Here is a 19,216-nt window from a genome sequence, read left to right as displayed (position 1 = left end):
TTACCCTCTGACGACGAAAATGATGACGACTATAGGCAAAGGTCGACGACGCCCCCGAGTGATGTTTTCTCCCACGAGGATGAGCGCTATCAGAGGCGTAGGCGTGGCAGCCCCACCCCTAAGGGCTTGGGAAGTGACGCCATGAGCAGGGCGCTGGACCGGCTCTCCAGGTCGCCCTTTACGCATTGCATAGACGAGGCGGTGCTCCCTCGGAGGTTCCAGCAGCCAACCTTCACCGTTTACAATGGCAAAACGGACCCCGTGGAGCACGTGAGCCAGTTCAACCAGAGGATGGTCGTTCACTCTAAGAACGAGGCGCTGATGTGCAAAGTCTTCTCGTCCAGCTTGGGGTCTGTGGCAATGAGGTGGTTCAACGGCTTGAGGACGAATTCTATAGACTCGTACAGACAGTTGACCCAGGCCTTTGGTTCCCGTTTTGTCACGAACAGCAGACCTCCTCGGCCCATGAACGCGTTGCTGTCCCTGACCATGCGCGATGACGAGACCCTCAAGGCTTACTTGGACAAGTATTGGGAGATTTACAACGAGTTGGACGGCAAGTACGATGATGTCGCCATCAACACGTTCAAGAACGGGCTCCTAATGGGGCACGGCCTGAGGAAGTCCTTAACTGGTAAGCCCGCCACCAGCGTGCGGCAGCTAATGGACTGGATCGACAAATACAAACGGGTAGAGGAAGACTTGCTACAAGGCAAAGGGAAGGAGAAAGCTATCCCTCAGGAGAGGAGGGATTCCTGGTCGGACCGATATAACAACGCCCGTCTGAGAAGAGATTTCATAGCGCAATCTGGGGCGATAAATGCCCAAGCTGTCGGTGCTATGTTCCGAGAACCAGTGCACAGGGTGCTGGAAAAGATCAAGAATGAACCGTATTTCAAGTGGCCGAATAAGATGTCGGGGGACCCTGAGAAGCGTAATCAAGACCGCTACTGCCAATATCATCAGGACTACAGGCACGCTACGGAGGACTGTAGGAACCTCTGGAACTATCTGGACCAGTTAGTCCGGGAGGGGCGGCTGAAGCATCTCCTGCACCATTCCAGCAGCCAGCAGGGCCAGACCTACCAGAAGCCACGGAGGGACACAGCTATGGGGCAGCCCCCTGGAACGATTAATGTGATTTTGGCTGCGCCAGGAAGAACAGGCATGCGCCCCTCGCAGGTGCTGTCCGTGGCCCAGGTGGCCACCAGGGAGTCCTAGTCAGAGCCAAAGAGGGCCAGAAGAGGCTTTCACCCGACCCTGACTTTTTTCGAGGAGGACAAGGACGGGACCACCCAACCCCACGTCGACGATTTGGTGATCACCCTCAGGATTGGGGACTATGACGTCAAAAGGGTGATGGTGGACGGTGGCAGCGTGGCGGTGGTCATGTACCCCGACCTCTATAAGGGGCTGGGGCTAAAGCCCGAGGACTTGTCGCCTTATAGCTCCCCCTTGATGAGCTTCGATGGGAAGCTAGTCATCCCGGAGGGCATGATCAGGCTGCCCATCCAGACTGGCCCGAAAGTAGTGGAGGTGGACTTTATAGTGGTGAACACGTACTCCCCCTACACTGCCATTGTGGGAAGGCCTTGGTTCCACACCTTGGGAGGTGTCGTCTCTTCCTTGCACCAAAAAGTGAAATTCCCATCTGGAGGCCGAATCCTCGAGATCCGAGGGTGCTAGTCAACGGCAAGGCGGTGCATGGTCGCAGCCACCTCACGTTCGCAAGATACGGAGCCCTCGGCCACCATGGCCGAAAACTTATAGCAGCTAACCACCTCAGTGGCACCGGCTGACATGGCCTTCGAGGAAGCAAGGCTCGAAGGCCTAGAAAAAGTGGTCATCGACGACGACTAGGAGAGGTTCTTTCAGGTTAGAACCTAACTGCCTCCCTGAGAGAAGGAGGAGTTGCTTGAGTTTCTCAAGAGTAACATTGACGTGTTTGCATGGGACCCCTACGATGCCCCAGGGATTGACCCATCCTTCATCTGTCACCGCCTTAACGTCAACCCTTCGGTGACCCCCAGGAAGTAGCCACCCCGACGCTCGTCAAAGGAGCACGCTGAGGCAGTTAAGGAAGAGGTCAATAAACTTAAGCGCACGGGCGCTATTAAAGAGGTATTCTACCCCGAGTGGTTAGCCAACACTGTGGTGGTCAAGAAGAAAAGTGGGAAATGGAGAGTTTGCGTGGACTTCAAGGACCTGAATAAAGCATGCCCGAAGGACCCTTTCCCAATGCCACAGATAGACCAGCTGGTGGATGCAACCGCAGGCCATCCTCAGATGAGCTTCCTAGACGCCTTTCAAGGCTATCACCAGATCCCATTAGCCTTGGAGGATCAGGAGAAGATGGCCTTCGTGACGCCCATCGGGAACTACCACTACAAGGTGATGCCATTTGGCCTGAAGAACGCTGGATCTACTTATTAGAGGATGATGACGAGAATGTTCGAGCTGTTGTTGGGCAAAAACATTGAGATCTATGTTGACGATATGGTGGTGAAGAGCAGATTGGTGTCCGAGCATCTGTGGGACCTCGGCTGTATATTCGACGTCCTCAGAAAGCACAGGCTGTGACTAAATGCATCCAAGTGCTAATTTGGCGTGGGATCTGGCAAGTTCCTAGGCTACATCATCACCCACTGGGGGATTGAGGTCGAGCCCGACCAAATCAGAGCTATCCAAAACCTAAGGCCTCCGCAAAACCCCAAAGAGATCCAGAGGCTTGCTGGAATGATCGCGTCCCTGAATCGATTCATTTCCAGGTCGGCTAACCGATGCAGACCGTTCTATCTCCTGCTCAACAAGTGGAAGGGAATTGAGTGGTCTGAGGAATGTGCCACGGCCTTCCAACAGCTCAAAGATTACCTGGCTCGGCCACTCATCATGTCTAAACCAGATGCCGACGAGGTCCTATACGCATACATTGCTGTGGCGCACCACGCTGTGAGCCTGGTGCTGATACGAGATGACGGTGGCGTCCAAAAACCGGTCTACTACGTTAGCAAGTCATTACATGAAGCCGAGGTCAAGTACTTACCTTTGGAGAAGGCCATACTTGCCATGGTCCATACTACGCGAAAGCTGCCTCATTACTTCCAGGCTTACACAGTGGTCATCTTAACCCAACTACCCTTGAAGTCTGTACTTCGGGCCGCCGACTACACGGGAAGAATTGCAAAGTGGAATACCATCCTGGGGGCCTTCGACGTTAAATACATGTCTCGAACTGCCATAAAGGGCCAGGTTCTGGCAGACTTGACGGCGGAGTTCGCCAAGCCGACTATAGAAGTGGGAACCAAGGGAAGGATCGCTGATGAGAGGCCAGTTGGAGTAGTCTTTGTCTCGAGGTCACCATGCTGGAAAGTATATGTTGATGGCACGGTAAACCAAAGAGGGTCAGGAGTAGGACTAGTCTTAGTATCCCCTGAAGATCATGTCATAGAGAAATCCCTGAGGCTCGGATTCCCAGCCACAAACAACGAGGTCGAGTACGAGGCATTATTGCAAGGTATGGCCATGGTACAGAAGATGGGAGGAAAGTCGGTGGAGATGTTCTCAGACTCGAGACTGGTAGTAGGACAGGTAAAGGGAGAGATGGAAGCCCGATATCCGAGAATGCAAGAATACCTGAGCCAGGTCAAGCGCTTGCAATCAGACTTCGACCCTTTCAGTTTGTCTCATATCCCCAGGGGTGGGAACAGCCATGCCGATTCATTAGCCACACTCACAACTTCCTCAGCAGACGGTCTACCTCGGATTATACTTGTGGAGCATCTGGAGAGGGTGAGTGAGGTGGCAAAGGAAGCGATCCCCATCCTTAGGGTCGGAGTGGGTCCCAGCTGGATGGACCCCATTGTGAGATTCCTCAAAGATGATATCCTGCCCCAAGATAAGTCAGAGGCTGAGAAAGTACGAAGAAAGGCTCCTCGGTTCTGGTTATCCGAGGATCACAAACTATACAGGCGCTTCTACTCGGGGCCATACCTGCTGTGCGTCCACCCCGAAGCAGCAGAATTACTGCTCGAAGAGCTGCACGAGGGAATCTACGGGAGCCACACAGGGGGGAGATCCTTGTCTCACCGAGCCGTCACACAGGGATACTGGTGGCCGGGGATGCAGCAAGAGGCCCAGGAGTATGTCAAGAAGTGTGACCAGTGCCAAAGGTTCGCCTCGAATATCCATCAGTCAGGAGGGGTCCTTAATCCCTTGTCCAGTCCATGGCCGTTCGCCCAATGGGGCTTGGACATTGTAGGACCGTTCCCTAGAGCGCCAGGGAATAAGAAGTACCTGTTAGTGGCCACGGACTACTTTACCAAGTGGGTCGAGGCCAAGCCACTGGCCAACATCAGGGACATAGATGTAAATAAATTCCTTTAGAGGAACATTGTGACATGATTCGGGGTCCCCCACACCCTTGTCTAGGATAATGGGCTTCAATTCGATAGCAAGGCCTTTAGGAGGTATTGCAATGAGCTTGGTATCACAAACAGATATTCAACGCCCGCCTACCCTCAGGAAAACGGACAAGCCGAGGCCGTTAACAAGGTCATCGTCAGTGGGCTTAAGAAGAGACTGGACGACGCCAAAGGGAGATGGGTAGAGGAGCTGCCCCACGTTCTCTGGACATACCGGACCACGCATCGGCAGTCAACGGGGGAAACCCCTTTCACCTTAACTTATGGTGCCGAGGCGGTGATCCCCCTAGAAACAAGCTTCCCGACGCTAAGGATGAGCTCTTTCACCCCAGGCAGCAATGATGAACTACTGGGGAGGAGCCTGGACCTGGTAGAAGAACGAAGGGAACGAGCGATGATCCAGCTGGCCTATTACTAACAAAAGCTCAAGCAGGGGTATGATACCAATGTAAGACTCAGACCACTAACACCGGGGGACCTAGTGCTAAGAAAAGTCGTAGGGGCTGCTAAGAACCCTTCTTGGGGAAAGCTTGGACCCAACTGGGAGGGGCCCTACCGAATTACGTCAGTAACGGGGATAGGTGCATACTTCTTAGAAGATCTAGACGAAAAACCTGTACCTCTTCCGTGGAATGTAAATAACCTGAAAATGTATTACTATTAATGAAGAAGCCTTTTTGGATTCAAATGCTTACCCTATAATGACTATGTATCTTGCGTTTTGACGGCAAAAGTGTTAGACAGAACCAAGGCATTGCATGGTCCTCGGACTCAAGCCTATGGGGAAACTAACTACTTCAAAATGTCCTAAGTGTTAGACAGAACCAAGGCGTTGCATGGTCCTCGGACTCAAGCCTATGGGGAAACTAACTACTTCAAAATATCCTAAGTGTTAGACAGAACCAAGGCGTTGCATGGTCCTTGGACTCAAGCCTATGGGGAAACTAACTACTTCAAAATATCCTAAGTGTTAGACAGAATCAAGGCATTGCATGGTCCTCGGACTCAAGCCTATGGGGAAACTAACTACTTCAAAATGTCCTAAGTGTTAGACAGAACCAAAGCATTGCATGGTCCTTGAACTCAAGCCTATGGGGAAACTAACTACTTCAAAATGTCCTAAGTGTTAGACAGAACCAAGGCATTGCATGGTCCTCGGACTCAAGCCTATGGGGAAACTAACTACTTTAAAATGTCCTAAGTGTTAGACAAAACCAAGACATTGCATGGTCCTCGGACTCAAGCCTATGGGGAAACTAACTACTTCAAAATATCTTAAGTGTTAGACAGAACTAAGACATTGCATGGTCCTCGGACTCAAGCCTATTGGGAAACTAACTACTTCAAAAAATCCTAAGTGTTAGGCAGAACCAAGGCGTTGTATGGTCCTTGGACTCAAGCCTATGGGGAAACTAATTACTTCAAAATGTCCTAAGTGTTAGACAGAACCAAGACGTTGCATGGTCCTCGGTGTTAGGAATTCAATTAAAGATAAGGTTGGCACAAGTGTATGTGGTGCTGATGGCCAATGCATGTGGGGCTGCATGAGAGGGTACTACAGAGGGTGCCTAAGTTGCTGATGGGAAGGGCAGGAATTGTTGATGCAGCAGGCGTACACAGCTGATCATGGGAGGGCTTCCAGTGTTGTTATGCATATCTGTTATAATTATTAACACATGTAAGGAGTTGTGTGAGTGTGTTAGCTGATGCAAGAGTTAGTTAGATTGTGAGTTGTCATGGTAGTTAGAAGGTAGTTACACAGTTATGATTGGAGGGGTTACAAGTATATAATTGGATAACAGATTGTAAGGGAGGCATTGAACCATTTTGTGAATTGAATACTTCTCTTTTCTCTGTCTTCTTCTCTATCTCTAATCTCTAATTTCTGTCTATGATTTGGAGGCCCAGTTGACCTCGAATTCAACTACCTAAATACTCTATTCTTAACATTTGGTATCAGAACAAGGCCTTCCTCGGCCATGGCTGAAACACATGCAACCACTGCTACAACTCAGGAGGTTCTAGCTTCACTGAGGATTGCAAGTGATCATCAGGGAAAAGAAATTCAAGAAATGCGTAGCCACCATGATAAAGAAATTCAAGAAATTCGAACTATTCAAGGAGTGCATACACGTGCTATGAATGAAATGAACCAACAATTAGTAATCCTGGTGCAGAGGAGTAGTCCAGACCAAGGTGGAGTCTCTCGATCTCCAACAATTGGTGAAACTATGAATGCTAATTCATCAACAATGGCTATGACTCATACCGTGAGACTGGAATTTCCAAGGTTCTTTGGAGAAGACCCTGCAGGTTGGGTTTACAAGACCAACCAATACTTCAGGTATTATAATACACCACCTGCTGAGAAATTGATGTTAGCTTCATTCCATATGGATGGTGAGGCTCTAATTTGGTTCCAAGATAGTGAAGAGGTAGGTCTTTTTGTGGATTGGGAATCATTAGTTCAAGCATTGCATATTCGATTTGGGGCTACAGCTTATGACGATCCCATGGAAACATTGACTAGGTTGAGACAAACTACTTTAGTATCTTTGTATAAGGCTCAGTTTGAGATGTTGTCTAATAGGATTAAGGGTCTAGCTGCCAATCACAAGCTAAGCTATTTCTTAAGTGGTTTAAGGGATGAAATAAGGCTGCCAGTGAGAATGCTTAGTCCTAAAACATTGAATGAGGCCTTTGGGTTGGCAAAAATTCAGGAAGAGTATAATTGGAGTTGCAAGAGGGTTACTAAGGTATTAGGGGATCAAGGCAAACCTTCCATTTTGGGGGTTCCTTCGAAAAACCCTCCACTATTAGAGACTAAACTGAGGCTGCCTCTCAAGAGGATATCTCCTGTTCAAATGGAGGAAAGAAGGAAGAAGGGATTGTGTTATAATTGTGATGATAAGTGGGCTCCTGGCCATAAGTGCAAGAATGCCATGTTATTTTTGTTGGATTATGTAGAAGTATCTCAGGGAAATGCCAATTCTGAGGTTCATATTAGTGAATTAGAGGAGAGTGGTTATGCAGATCAGGTTGAATAGGATCAAGAAGATGTGGAGATTACTTTGTATGCTTTGAGTGGCACTCCCACTTCAGGCACGATGAGGGTCAGGGGAAGGATCAAGCATAAGTCCCTTGTTATCCTTATTGATTCAAGGAGTACTCACAACTTCATTGATGCTGCACTGGTCTCACATTTGCACATGAACATTGATACTTCTCAAGTCTTGGAGGTCAAGGTTGCTAATGGGGAGGTGATCAAGACTCAAGGTGTGTGTAAAGAGGTACTAGTTTAGTTATAAGGGCATGAGTTTGTGGTGCAATGGGGGGTTGTGACTTAGTGTTGGGAACTCAATGGTTGGGTACCTTGGGAGTAATTCAGTGGGATTTCAAGATGCTTACAATGAGCTTTAGTTATAACCATAAGCAGGTGCTGCTACAAGGGCTGAGGAGTATAAGGTCTCAAGTGCAAGATGGGAATAACTTTTTGAAGCAATCTGTAAACAAGGGGTTGGTCCTTCACATTACATTTCAACCTCACTTGTTCACTGCAGAAGGAACATAATTGCTACTTAAAGAAGTGGCTGCTCTGTTGAAGGAGTTCCAGTTAGTCTTTGCTACACCAGAGGGGCTGCCACCCTTAAGGGATCATGAACACCAAATCAATCTGAAGGAGGGAGCACAAGCTATCTGTCAAAGGCCTTACAGGTACCCTTACTATCAAAAAAATGAAATTGAGAAGATTGTTAAGGAGTTATTATCTGCTGGTTTGATTAGAAATAGTAGCAGCCCTTTTGCTTCACCAGTCCTCTTAGTTAGGAAGGCAGATGGTTCATGGAGAATGTGCATAGATTATAGGACTTTAAATCAAGAAACCATTAAGGATAAATACCCTATACCTGTCATAGATGAGCTGCTGGATGAGTTGTTTGGTGCAGCTATTTTGTCTAAACTAGATTTGAGGTCCGGGTACCATCAAATTAGAATGAGGGAGGAGGACATTCCAAAAACTGCTTTTAGGACTCATGAAGGGCATTATGAGTTCTTGGTCATGCCATTTGGCTTAACCAATGCACCTTCCACCTTCCAATCCCTCATGAATTCTGTTTTTAAACCTTACTTAAGGAGATTTATGTTGGTATTTTTTGATGATATTCTGGTATATAGTAAGAATGTGAGCGATTATGTGCATCATCTTCATTTGGTCTTGGAAGTTCTGGTGAAACATCAATTGTATGCTAAACATTCAAAGTGTGTGTTTGCTTGTAAGAAGCTGGAGTATCTAGGACACCTTATATTTGGTAAGGGAGTGAGGACTGATCCAAGGAAGACTGCTGCTATGCAGCAATGGCCAATTCCTAAGGATGTGAAGGCCTTAAGGGGGTTTTTGGGGCTGACAGGCTATTACAGGAAGTTTGTTAAGGGATATGGATTGATTGCTGCACCTCTAACAGCTTTGTTGAGGAAGGATTCATTCCATTAGACCCTTGAAGCTTCACAAGCCTTTCAATTTCTTAAAGATGCAATGTCAAACCCACCTGTTCTAGCCTTACCTGATTTTACTAAGTCGTTTGTGGTGGAATGTGATGCGTCTGGTGTGGGTGTGGGGGCTGTTCTTATGCAAGATCAAAGACCAATTGCTTAACACAGTCAAGCCTTGAAGGGTAAGAGCCTTGCCCTCTCAACATATGAGAAGGAGTTGCTGGCTCTGGTAGTTGCAGTGAAGAAATGGAGACCCTATCTCCTTGGCAGATCCTTTGTGATTAAGATAGACCATCAAAGCCTTAAGTACTTGTTGGAATAGAAGATTGGGACCCCTGCCCAGCAGAAATGGATATCTAAACTCCTTGGCTATGCATTCTTGGTGGAATATAAACATGGCAAAGAAAATCTAGTAGCTGATGCACTGTCAAGGAAAGAAGTTATGAAGGATGGGGAATTTGAGAGTACAAAGGTGGGCACCCTGTGTATGATTTCATTTCCCAACCCCACTTGGTTGGAGGCACTTAAGCTGACTTATACATCTGATGCTGCTGTTCAAAAAATAATCCTTGCCATTAAGTCTGGTAGTAACATTCCAGCTGGGTTTACTCTTCATAATGACTTGTTGTTTTATAAAGGAAGGCTGTTTGTGGGTAGTGCAGCCCAAGAATTGAAGGCATAGGTGTTAAACCAGATACATGCTAGCCCTCTAGGGGGTCATTCTGGCTATCTAAAGTCTTTTCAGAGGCTTAAGAAAGACTTTTACTAGACTGGTATGGTGGGAGATTTAAAAAAATTCGTGAGGGAATGTGATACATGCCAAAGATTGAAGAATGAAACTTGCTTCCCTGCTGGGTTGCTGCAGCCATTGGCTATCCCTGAGAGACCTTGGTTAGACATTAGCATGGATTTTGTGGAAGGGTTGCCTAAGTCCCAAAAGAAGTTAGTGATCTTTGTGGTGGTGGATAGGTTTACCAAATATGTGCATCTCATCCCATTGTCTCATCCTTATACAGCTGCTGCTAAGGTTGCCCAAGTGTTCGTGCAACATGTTTTCAAGTTACATGGTATGCCTTCTACAATTATGAGTGATAGAGATCCAGTGTTCACTTCCAAATTCTGGTCAGAATTGATGAGATTACAAGGAACTAACTTGGCTATGTCTTCTTCTTATCATCCTCAATCCGATGGGCAGACTGAGGTGGTAAATAAGAGTCTAGAGCACTACTTGCGAGCCTTTGCTGCTGACAGACCTATTTCTTGGGTGGACTGGTTGCCCATGGCAGAGTTTTGGTTCAATACTAACTTCCACACTTCCATTAAACTCACTCCATTTGAGGCCCTTTATGTCTATCCCTCTCCTAAGGTTGTGGAGTATGTGCAAGGTGTAACAAGGGTTGCAGCTGTGGATTCTTATTTGCAAGATAGGCAGCAGCTCTTTTCCTTGTTGAAAAACAATTTGAAGTTAGCTCAGGAGAGAATGAAGTGGTTTGCTGATAAGAGAGGGTGGACAGGTCCTTTGAGGCAGGAGATTGGGTTTATCTCAGGCTTCAACCTTACAAGCAAGCCTCAGTGCAGCCCAGAAAGTTTGGAAAGCTTGCTCCTTGTTTTTATGGTCCTTTCTAGGTTGTGCAGAAGATTGGTCAGGTGTCTTACAGACTTGATTTGCCTGAAGGGTCCCTGATTCATCCTGTATTCCATGTCTCAAACCTTAAGGCTAAGTTGGGTGCCAATTTCAGTCCTAGATTTGCTTTACCAGTGGTATCTGCAGAACATATCCTTGCTTCTAAGCCTGTGGCTGTTTTGGATACCAGAACCCATCAACTGAGGAGCAGATTTATCACTCAGGTACTTGTGCAGTGGCAGGATGAGAGCACAACTGATGCTACTTGGGAAAATTTGTTTGAGTTGCAAACCAAGTTCCCACACCTTGTGGGCAAGGTGTTTTAAAGGAAGGGGTATTGTTAGGAATTCAGTTAAAGATAAGGTTGGCACGAGTGTATGTGGTGCTGATGGCCAATGCATGTGGGGCTGCATGAGAGGGTACTACAGAGGGTGCCTAGGTTGCTAATGGGAAGGGCAGGAATTGCTGTTGCAGCAGGCATACATAGCTGATCATGGGAGGGCTTCCAGTGTTGTTATGCATATCTGTTATAATTAGTAACACGTGTAAGGAGTTGTGTGAGTGTGTTAGCTGATGCAAGAGTTAGTTAGATTGTGAGTTGTCATGGTAGTTAGAAGGTAGTTACACAGTTATGATTGGAGGGGTTACAAGTATATAATTGGATAACAGATTGTAAGGGAGGCATTGAACCATTTTGTGAATTGAATACTTCTCTTTTCTCTGTCTTCTTCTCTATCTCTAATCTCTAATTTCTGTCTATGATTTGGAGGCCCAGTTGACCTCGAATTCAACTACCTAAATACTCTGTTCTTAACACTCAAACTCAAGCCTATGAGGAAACTAACTACAAAATATCCTAAGTTAGGGAGGACCAAAACCCTACCTAACCCTTAAGACATAAAGGGACTGCCCACGCATACATTCCCCCCCATTATCATTGTTACTGACATGATTGGCCAAGATACCACTCAAGTTAAAATCACGTAAATAAAAAGAAAGGAGAGGAAGCAGGTAGCATGCAAGCAAATAAGCAACCAAAATAGATAAAAAAAAAGGAAATTAAACTCCCATTACAATGATAAGTCCATAAAAGTTGCGAGGCGAAAGCCACATTACAAAAAAAGAGAGAAAAAAAGGGGAACAACAACAAAATAAGATAAAATAAAGATAGGAAAAGATCAAGCAAACGGCAAAGGCAGGTTGGATCGAGATGCCAAGGGATCTACTCCTTCTGCTCAGTCTCACCCCCCGTAGATGGCTAGATAGGGGCAACCTCTAGGTCCTCTGGGCTTTGGCCCAAGGGGATGGCCTGCAAAGGTACGGCGAGAATGACTGCTTCCTCGGTGGTGGGAATCTGAACATCAGAAGGGACCTCTGCTACCTCTTGGGGCGCGTCCTCACTCGGGTGTTCCCTTGGTTCAGCAGCCCCTACCTCTTCAACAACCTCCCCAGCCTCGGCGCCATCAGGGACGGCCTCGCAAATGGCAGGGGGGTAGTATACGCTCTCCGCCTTCCACAGGTCAGACGAAGCCTCCATCCTAGCTCGTTTGAGGGCCTCAGCCCAGACCTGGGAGCAATAGCCCCTACATACCCCCAGAACTTGAGCTTTATAAAGAGCCTCTATCTTGGCCACCCCCTCAGCATAGGCTGCAGTCTCAGCTTCCTCCTTGGTAGCCAGGGCCTCCTCCCTGCCAAAACTCACCTCAGCCTTAGCCTGTTGGGCCTCGTCTTTGGCCCACTCTGCCTCCCTCTGGGCCCCCTCGGCCGCAACCACCTTAGCCTGTAGATCTATGATCAGCTCCCTCGCGATCCCCAGCTGCTCCTCCGACTCGCCCAGGCGCCTCGTCTGCTCCTTGGCCTGGTTCTAGGCACCAGCAAGACCTGACTCTGCGCTGTCCCGAGCCTTGGTCATCGCCTTCAACTCCTCCCTGGCCTTGGCGAGGTCAGCCTCGGAGGTCTTGAGGGTCCGAGTAGCCTGAAAGCGCCTCTCATGCTCCAAGTCGAGGGCCTTCCCCTGGTCGTTGGCCGCCGCCTCCAGCCTATAGGTAGCCTGGACAGCCTGCCAGAGTAACCAATGCACTATAAGCCCAACTCAAAAAAAAAAAAAAAAAAAAAAGAAAGAAAAGGAGAAAAAAGGGAGAGGAGTCGAAATCATAGTTCTCACCATCCCTAGATATCGCTTAAGGCTGAGGAAGACCTGCTTGTTCCTCAAAGAGTCCAGCTCGGCCATGTCCGCTGGGAGCAGTAGGCACCTCTCCAGTGCGTCGGCCACGTGCGCACCTTCGCCCTCATTGAAGTCTCTGAGGGAGGCGTCATCCCTCAAGGGCTCCCCATAGAGCATTGGGGCTGGGAGCAAGGCCTGAGCCTCGGACGAGGTGGTGACGACCTGCCTGTCCTAGCTCTTGCCGCCTGTCTTAATCTGCTTGGACGGTCGCAGAGTGTTGTCCTCCTCCTGCGAGGACACTGGCTTATCCTCCATAAGCCTTTTGCCCTTATCCTTCTTATTCTTGGGGTCGGCAGGCACGGACCCAGAAGGCAGTTTCGTCTGAGAAGGAGGAGGAGGAGGAGGGGGAAGCTTCTGCTGGGCGGAAGTCGACCTAGTCTGAACAGACTGAGTCTTGGGAGGAGGAGGGGGAAGCTTTTGTTGGGACTTCCTCAGTTGGCCTTCGATCAGGTCCAACAGGCTGGTATGGGGTTTTCTCTTATAACCCATTATTGGCAGAGGAGGGGCTTCTGAAGCAAGGAGGTTTGCTTCGGTCAAACAAGGGTCGCCTAAGTCCCCGGGAGGGTCCTCGGACTGATCGAGTTGATTGAAAACGTCAAACACTTCCTCTTCCCGCTCTGGATCCTTCTCGGCAGCCTCGGCGAATACGTGGGAGGAAGAGGGGACGGCTAGGGTGACAGCTTTTGGATCAGAGGGCTTCTCGGGGACAGAAATCCGTCCTCAGTCACAGTAATTTTTTGAAGCCGAGGATCGTTCGCTCGGATCACGTGCTTCGAAACTGGGAATGATTTTTGAACAAGAGTATACCCCAAGATTTTGTGGGCGGCTCTAACTTGATGGTCGTCCTCGTTTACAAAAATTGATGCCCTCAGTACCTTCTGCAAATCCTCCCTGTTGACCAGGTGGGAGTGGCGCTCAAAGGTGTGCGGGTCTGCAGGGAGAAAACACCATCACATTAGTAAAAAAAGAAAGAGGGATGAAAAAGACAAGAGAACTTGAACCCCCTCCTACTCCTACTGCCCCACCTGGTATTTCCTCCGTTGTTGGGCAGTGAAGGCCATCGTGCCACTCCCCAGACACGATAAGAAAATCCTCGTTCAGCCCCTTGCTGGACTCGGGAAGGCACTGGATGAGCCGTACCCTGTCATCCATTGTCTTCAGGTAATAGGACTTGCCCTTAAGGAGCTGAAGGTTGTAGCACCAGTATCTTCTCGTTCAGGACGTCCACACAGCCCAAAATCCTAAAGACATTTATGGCACACTGGGTGGGGGCTAACCGGAAGTGCGTGAGGTAGCCCCTCATCACCGGCCCCATGGGGATCCTCATCCCCCTTCAAGGAAGGCGATAATGGGAATCACCACCTCGCCCTCCTGTCTTTGAAAGAGCCAATCCCCATCCTCACAGTACCTCAGACCTACATTGCTAGGAATCTCATAGTCGGCGATGAATTTCTCCATCGCCTCCTCAGTGTAGATGTATTTCTTAAACCTACCCATCCCAATTGATGCCTAAAGGAACTAAGAAAGAACAGGTGAAGGAGAAGAAGGGATAAAGAGGAAGAGAGCTCAGAGAGGGATATAGCGACTTACTAAAGAGGAGAAGCTCCTCGGACAGGCTTTTTGTGCTGGAGATGTAAGTGAGAGTGTGGTTGAACTCAGGAGGGACGCACGAGAATTCTTGATTGCAAATAAGAAACAGGAAGAAGCAATTTGAATGGATATTTATACCCTAAATCGAAGAACCGTGTGAGTTTTCCCGCCCATAAATGCAAGACAAACCTCCACCGTCAGATTGGTAATGCCTCGTTGAACGTGGGGAGCATAGAGCTACCTGAATTTAATGAAGGGCACGTTACACGCCCCAAAGCGTCAGCAACGCGCCTTAGGCAGATGAATAGACCCCAGTGCTGATAGGGGGTAAAGCTCGACTGGGCACGGAGCAGGCCCGAGGATGTCAAAATCCTTCTCCCCGCCTGAGGATGCGTGCATCAAGATTTTGAGGGGCTATTGTGGGGCCAGAAAATCAGGCAGCCTCGGCCCACCTCAAACCAGGTCCAAAGGCCTGCGCCGAGGATGCATGTGGGGTCCTAGGATGAAAGCGTGGTGTCCAGCCTCCAAGGAACATATCCGAGGATGACCCCGCCCTCAGACATCCGAGACCTCGGAAGTACACGAGCACCACTCCACTAAAGAGGGGTCTTCTTGAATATCCAAGGAGGAGAGGGGCCAATGCCACGAGTCGGCGACGGGAGCACGGCGAAGGAGCAAGTCTTAGGCGAGCTGTCACCTCTACATTGAATGCCCTCAACTAACATCTTGGCCGCATTAATGAGGATAAAACTCCTGAACAGTACTGTCTTGGGTGCTGCAACCTACTGGGGGAATGGGGATGCGGCTGATGGGATAGGCTCTCAAATGGTGGCCTGGCTGATCAATGAATGGAGGGTTAGGATCAGTTTAGAGAGGTATATAACGTAAGGAGTCTCTCTTGAAAGGAGGACAAAAAAAATCTGCATGAAGAAGTACTGTAGCGACTTGTGTTCTCTCGACCTTTGTAATCAATCTTAAGAGAAATAATAAGAACACCAAGCTTTGGAAGACAAGTTCGAGGAGCATCATTGTGCACCCCAATTCATGTTTAGGTTGATAAACCCCCATGCAACCATGCAAGGCAGTTGCATCCCTTACTAGGGCCTAGTTCTTGAGCCCACTCTCTATAAATTCATTGAAGGGCAAGTTGGGTTTGGGACCCACTCTCTCAACTTGAAGAAGTACCCAAATCTGGTCCCTACAGTATTTTTACCAATTTTTTAGGGATTACGTAAAGCATGTTAAATAGCACATTTATTTTAGGGATCCAAGGAAAAATAGCACTTTTTTTTGGGAGGGAAAATAGCACATTTATTTTATATTGACTTTATGTTAAAAAAATTATTAAACTATATTAAAAGAATGAGTTGAAAACTTGTTCTATAAATCCAGCCCACCAAAGAATGAGTTGAAAACTTGTTCTATCTAAACTACCCCACCTTAGGAATTTTTTTTAGAAGTTGGTCCAAATTCTTCTTCTTTAGTTCAACCCGTTACAAATAGCCTAAAGCATTTCTTCTATAATAACAATTAATAAAAAATAAAAATAAAAAAGCCCAAAGCCTTGTCAATACTTGAGTGGGTCTGCGTTGGGTGCAATGGTTACGAATGACTATAATGAAAAATTAACTTTTTAAATAAAAGTGAGAATTTTGGGCAAGAAATAAGATAGGAATTTTGGATCTTTTTGAAATTGATAAATCGGACAAAATATAAACGCTTCAACTACAAATGATAAATAACAAATTTTGCGATTTATAATGCATTTAAGATAGAAATTGCCGATGGCACCAAAATACAAGGTAAATGTCGATGGTGCTATCTTCGCTCAAGCACAGAGGTCTGGGGTAGGGGTGGTGGTCTGTGACTATGACGGAAAAGTTACAACAGCATTGAGTAAGTTAATTCTTCAACCTTTGGGTCCATTAGAGATTGAGGCAAAGGCTATGGAGATCGGCGTATCTTTTGCTTGGGATGTTGGTATAAGGGATATTGTGGTCGAAAGTAATTCTAAGATTGTATCTGATGCTCTTTTGGGTTTATTTACCTCGCCTATAACTGTGTCCAATATTTTGACTAGTGTACTCCATCAACTTCAGGATTTTAGATCAGCTGAAGTCTCCCATGTGAAGCGACAAGGTAACAGGCATGCGCATCTTTTGGCTAAGCATGCCAAAGAATTAGATAGCTTTTATAATTATGTAACCTGGATAGAGGAAAATTCATCATTGATTAAGTCCGTTATTTCTCATGATGTGACTTCTTCTTAATAAAGTTACAAGTTTTTCATCAAAAAAAAAAAAGAAAAAAGAAAAAAAGATAGAAATTGCCATTAGACTTGTAGTTTAATTAGTATCTCTTGGTATTTCCAATGGAGATATTTCGGATTCAAATCTCCACTACTTTAAACTATCAAATTTTCCAAAAAGAAGAAGAAGAGAGATTAAATGAAGAATAAAAGTAAAGTTAAAAAATAGATAATAGACAACAAATGAGAAAAATATTAGAGAGTCTAGGCCAGTCATTTAATTTGTTTGTTTATTGTTAGGGGATGCAGATGCCAGAAGGTATGTATCATTATTAATTGAGAATAAAATAGAGTGTCTACAATTATATATTATTAAAACTAGCTTATAACCTCATGCATATGTATGGATATATTTAAAATATATATATTAAGATGCATAGTATAATTCTTACATATATAATTTAAATATTATTGATAGTTATTCATATATATATATATATATATATTTTTTTTTTTTTTTTAAATTTTTAAATTTTTTTTTTTATGTTTATTTATTCTAGACTTTTTGGTTTTTGTATGCAATAACTCACTTAGATGGATATTTATGATATGGTCCCACATTTGACTCCAAAAATAAAACTCTCTTTAAGAAATAAAACTCTCTCTAAAAATAATTAATTTAGGACACATGACACAAAATTATATTATTGTAACGAAGAGACTGGATCTATAAATGCGACTTTGGCTGGTTGATATAGGAAATGAAATTCTATAGTATTAGTAGGTGATGATATTGCTCTCACTTGTGGATACATTGTAATCTATAAAGATTAAAATTTTTTGATGATATTTAATTATATATTAGGCTTACTAATGCTTCATAAATTTGTTGACAGTAATGTCATCCTTTTTTCTTTTCTTTTTTGTCAAAATGGTTGCAGTTTTTGAGGGAGAGAAATTTCAAACAAACAATCACTCCAATTAAGATTGAGGATGGGCAAGAAATCACATATGAAAATGCCACAACTGCATTGAAGAGGGCTGTCCATTTCTATTCAGCCTTGCAAGCTAGTGATGGTCATTGGCCAGCTGAAAATGCTGGCCCATTGTTCTACCTTCCACCCTTGGTGAGTTTCATCACTAAATAGCATCATTGTGATCAATACTTCATGGAACACAAACTATTTTCGCATAATTATTTACAAAGAATACATTAGTAGAGTTTTTTTGCGGTATCAAACTAAAAATGTCATACCCAATACAAAAAATTTCCACTTATATGGATTTTGTGAGAGGTAATTGGTAGGGTAATCCCATACTAAATTATTGAGGGGGGAAAAACTATAGAAAATTGTGCTTGCTGATATAATTTATTTTAATTCATCCAATGTATACCATTGAAAGATATAAGATTGATTTAATGTGAATAATACAATTGTTTCCAATACAATGTGCAATTGGATTATGAGATGCCTGCTTGTAACTTCTTGTGGTTTTCAAAAAATGCAGGTATTTTGTATGTATATTACTGGACATCTTAATACTGTATTTCCTGCTGAGTATAAAAAAGAAATCCTTCGATACATATATTACCATCAGGTACATATTTTTGGAAGCTTTACAAGTAAATCGTAATGACAAAATTAGAGCTTCGGCTAAATTTCTTACCTACCTTTTTCTTTTAGTTCAATCTTTCCTATATAACAACAATTTTTTAAATTTTGTATATTATTAGAATGAAGATGGTGGTTTGGGACTTCACATAGAGGGCCATAGCACCATGTTTTGCACAGCTCTCAACTATATTTGTATGCGTATGCTTGGGGAAGGACCTGATGGAGGTCAGGACAATGCTTGTGTAAGAGTGCAAAAATGGATCCTTGATCATGGTGGAGTAACACACATACCTTCTTGGGGAAAGACATGGCTTTCGGTATGACCATGTTTAGTAAAATTCACATCTCAATAGACTTACATACTAAAAATAATTTGTACTGTAAACTAAAATCTAATCATACTCGTATTACCAATTTGGAATAAATAGGTTAAGTTTCAAATATATACACTTTGGATGATAACTATCATATGATAAATAACTCAACTATGCAATGTTCCTTTATTCTAGATACTTGGTCTGTTTGAATGGACTGGAAGCAATCCAATGCCCCCAGAATTTTGGATCCTTCCTTCATTCCTTCCCATGCATCCAGGTTTGTACAATATCTACTTACTGCTTCTATTTGAATTAGTCATCTCTACTTAAAGTTGTTACAACAAAGTTTTACCGGTTTTTGTTTTTTGAAATTTCATAATAAAACTTTCAACATTCAAAATGCTTATTTTACTTATCGCTTACCAATTGCTTTGCCCCTAAAATGTAGCCAAAATGTGGTGCTACTGCCGGATGGTGTACATGCCCATGTCATACTTATATGGGAAAAGGTTTGTTGGCCCAATCACACCTCTCATTCTTCAATTGAGGGAGGAACTCTACAATGAACCTTATAATGAAATTAATTGGAAGAGTGTGCGTCATCTATGTGCACAGGTGAGTTTACCTTAATTTTCTCCTCGTGGTTGATACTTGTTTTTTTTTTTTTTTGCTAGAAAATTTTTTAAAT

At 45.1% G+C, this 19,216-nt stretch overlaps 1 protein-coding gene across 1 annotated transcript in view; it reads left to right on the top strand.

Annotated features, from left to right (window-relative positions):
- LOC136071303 (beta-amyrin synthase-like) overlaps nt 1–19,143 on the top strand; it is a gene marked incomplete at its 3' end in the record, with an annotated part of 31,417 nt that extends 12,274 nt beyond the window's left edge. Inside the window, exons 2-6 of the mRNA XM_065782399.1 lie at nt 17,537–17,722; nt 18,105–18,194; nt 18,331–18,528; nt 18,721–18,805; nt 18,977–19,143. Coding sequence (XP_065638471.1) covers nt 17,537–17,722; nt 18,105–18,194; nt 18,331–18,528; nt 18,721–18,805; nt 18,977–19,143 — 726 coding nt within the window. The remainder of the gene's footprint in view (nt 1–17,536; nt 17,723–18,104; nt 18,195–18,330; nt 18,529–18,720; nt 18,806–18,976) is intronic.
- Between the last annotated feature and the right edge of the window lie 73 nt (nt 19,144–19,216).

This window comes from Quercus suber, unplaced genomic scaffold (genome assembly GCF_002906115.3).
Source record: "Quercus suber isolate HL8 unplaced genomic scaffold, Cork oak 2.0 scaffold_300, whole genome shotgun sequence".
Taxonomy (NCBI): domain Eukaryota; kingdom Viridiplantae; phylum Streptophyta; class Magnoliopsida; order Fagales; family Fagaceae; genus Quercus; species Quercus suber.
This window is presented reverse-complemented; position numbering and strand designations above follow the sequence as displayed.